Source organism: Acanthisitta chloris, unplaced genomic scaffold (genome assembly GCF_000695815.1).
Source record: "Acanthisitta chloris isolate BGI_N310 unplaced genomic scaffold, ASM69581v1 scaffold10095, whole genome shotgun sequence".
In the NCBI taxonomy this organism is placed as follows: domain Eukaryota; kingdom Metazoa; phylum Chordata; class Aves; order Passeriformes; family Acanthisittidae; genus Acanthisitta; species Acanthisitta chloris.
The window spans coordinates 59,336-62,711 of NW_008673137.1; the positions used below are offsets into that span (position 1 = coordinate 59,336).

Here is a 3,376-nt window from a genome sequence, read left to right on the forward strand (position 1 = left end):
TTGGATTCCAGTCTGGTCAAACTCAGCATTTGGATTTGCAGTATAAAAAAATGCATCTTAAACAACTGAAGCCACACTAATAAGCCCTGGACATTTTTTTCTTAGTATATCAAATAATTATAATAAGGCCAAACTCCTTTGTTACTCTGGACTAGAACTTGGATTCCTCTGTGGCTAAAATGCCCTTCTGAATTGAGGTTTGGAAACCTCCATGAACAAATTTCAGTGCTTGTAGCCTTCTCTAAGGGCTGGTGGGTGGTGTTTCAGGGGTTACAGTAGAAGGCCATGAATTGTCAGAGTTAGTGAATTATAAGTGCATTTTGTGTTTTTAAGGGCATGACTATGCGTTTCAACATGCCAACTGGGACCAATATGATTCCCACAAATTTCAACTCTCAAACATATATTCCTTACAACTTGGGTGCTCTGTCAGCAATGAGTAACCAACAGCTGGAGGTAAGTAGAATGTATCCAAGCAGTACAACATGTCTGTGTTGCTGTTAAGCATTCAGGGTTTTCTGCCATGAATTATGGATAATATCACCCTTAAATATATTGATATTTATGTAATTGTTATCCAGTTTTTAATAAGATTTGGTTTCATGTATAGCTCTATTGGAACTTGGAGCCATATAAACCTCTACCTGTGTAGTATGTCAGGATTCTGGAACATCCTCTGCATTCCCTACAGACATTAATTACCACATATGAAACTGTAACATCAGCAAGTCTGTATCAGAAAATTTGCCTGGGTGGCAGCATAGCACATTTGTGCTCATCTGAAAACCTGTGGGGGCAGAAAGAGTTACACATGCTGTTCAGCTGCTCTGTGCTGAGGTTCAGTTGTGCAGAAGCTTAGATTTATTGACTTCTGCAAATTGAGAGAAAAGATTACTAAAGTCTAGCTATGTACATGGCAAAGATGAAGAAGTTCTAAAAGTCTGGCAAAGAAATGTGTTTGTTGTATCTGTCCCTTATAACTGATTTTTTGGTGTTTTCTCAGGACCTTATTAATCAAGGAAGGGAGAAGGTTGTGGAAGCAACCAACAGTGTGGCTGCAGCAAGAATTCAGCCCCTTGAAGACATCATTTCAGCCATAGTGAGTGAAGTGGATAACACTTGGTTTAGATCAGGAGTGTAAAAACTGTAAATGTTATCAGGCAAAGATATTGCTAATGTATATGGTCATTCAGCTAATTAATTGTATTATTAAGCAGCATAATTCCCAGTTTGTGATAATCTTTTTCCCTGCAGCTTGCAGTAACCCTTAATGGTATCTAGCTGACAGAGAGCCTTAGAGGTCTAGCAGTTTAGATCCATGAGTATGTGCCATGCTCTGAAAATGCTGATTTTCTACAAAGTAAGGGGACTAATTATATGCAAGTATTTATTGTATCTTGTGGTCTGCCACATTTCTCACTTGCTCCTAGTAATCTAGAGATGTATTACCATAATTAACAGAAGAATTAATAACTTATAGTTCTGATTCTGATGAGATACAATTTTACATTGACTGGAAATTGGGCTGGTTTAACTCTTGATGCAACTCTGAACATCATGCAAGACCTCAGTTACCACTAGGCTTTTGTTAACATGACCAGTGCCAAGAAGGTTTTGGTTTTTTTTGCTTTTCAGTGGAAAGAAAATGTAACACTCACAGAGAGCCAAGTACAGGCCCTGGCACTGAACAGACAGGCGAGCCAGGAGCTGGATGTGAAGCGCAGAGAAGCCATTTATAACGATGTCCTGGGGAAGCAGCAGATGGTAAAGTGTCTCAGATGCAATTATCACCTGTCTGTGTTTGAACACGGGTGTTGAGTGTGGGTGTTGCCTGTGTCCATTCATAAACCAGAAGTATGTGTTTAGGTACATACTTGTGCACTCACAGTGGGTCAGGTGTGTGCTGGAGTGCTCAGCCTCAGCAAGGGACATGCCATGAGTTCATAAAAAAATGCTTGCCAGGTTTTTGAGTTGAAGTGGTTTGCTGGAAGGTCATGAGGCTTAAAGAGAAATGTGATTCACAGAGCTCAGCCAGCCACTTACGAAACACATGTCTTAGAAAGTGTTGGTAATGTTGTTTTAGCTTAGAATTACTTTGCAAAATGTGCAAGTTGCCCAGATGATGTCAGTGGGAAGAGTTTTCTCTCAGGCAAACAAACACTGAGTGACAGTCCTCATGCAGGACTTTCAAAGGCAAGATAAATGGTACCTGACAAATGATGTTGTAACTTATACCTGGGAAAAATTTCACAGTATAGTGCATGTTGCCATGGCAACTTACCTACATGCTGCCTGCAATACAATAGCCAAGTCATGGAGAGAACAGAGCCCTAAATGGTGTTACTAAATGGTTTCTCCAGTAATGGGCTTGCGAATGCCATCACATTAGGGATGGTGATAACAATGGGGCTTTTTCCCTCAGCCATGCTGTCCCTAACAAATTGATTTTAACTCTGAACCTGATACTTGAGGCATTGAGACGGATCATGCACTTACCCAGCTCTGCTTTCCCTTCCCAGTTAATTGGCTGTGTCCAGAGGATCCTGATGAACAGAAGGCTCCAGCACCAGTACAATCAGCAGCAGCAGCAACAGATGTCTTACCAGCAAGCAGCCATGAGCCACCTCATGATGCCAAAGCCTCCAAACTTAATCATGAATCCTTCCAGCTACCAACCGATAGATGTGAGAGGAATGTATCAGTCAGTGTCTGGTGGGATGCAGCCACCACCCTTGCAACGAGCACCACCCCCAATGAGAGGCAAAAATCCAGGGCCTTCCCAAGGGAAATCAATGTGATTTTGCACTAAAAGCCTAAAGGATTGTTAAAATCAGAGAAAGAACTTTTATTTTTTTAGGAATCAATGGCCTAACAGAACTCAACTGTAAAAAAATAATTAAAAAGAATAGTTTGGTTGCTCCCCTTAAATACCATGTTCCATAGTGGTGTTTCAGCTTTGTTTAAATAGGACTTAATGTTTTCCCTGTTGTCAGTGATGTTGCCTAGAATCTTCTTACATATGTTGAGTACAGGAGATAAGAAGTTGTTTTCAGTGAAAACAAGTCCTCCCGTTACAGTAGCATCTCCACAGGTTTCCTGTTTAAACTCCTATGCTGGCTTTTCGTGGCTGCAAAGCTTTGGGAAGCTTAGGACGGACTGCAGGTCTGTATGTTCAGTCTGACATATGTGAATTGTAAACAGCTGAGTTCTTGATTAGAGTTGATTCCTCAAATTATGGAATACTTTTCTGCTTACCCATTTCTTTCTATTAGTGGGAACGTTATAACAGAAATAGTCTAGTTTCCTTTTGACTGAGGTCTGGACTCTTAGAACATCTGTGCCGAATGGAGCAGGAACTGAAAATACTCTCTGAAAC

The 3,376-nt window shown here is 40.7% G+C and overlaps 1 protein-coding gene across 1 annotated transcript in view; it reads left to right on the forward strand.

Moving 5' to 3' along the window:
• Positions 1–2,893, forward strand: part of ATRX (alpha thalassemia/mental retardation syndrome X-linked) — a 61,398-nt gene extending 58,505 nt beyond the window's left edge. Inside the window, 4 exon segments of the mRNA XM_009074802.1 lie at positions 334–456; positions 1,004–1,099; positions 1,636–1,764; positions 2,520–2,893. Coding sequence (XP_009073050.1) covers positions 334–456; positions 1,004–1,099; positions 1,636–1,764; positions 2,520–2,798 — 627 coding nt within the window. The 3' untranslated portion in view covers positions 2,799–2,893.
• Positions 2,894–3,376: the final 483 nt, after the last annotated feature.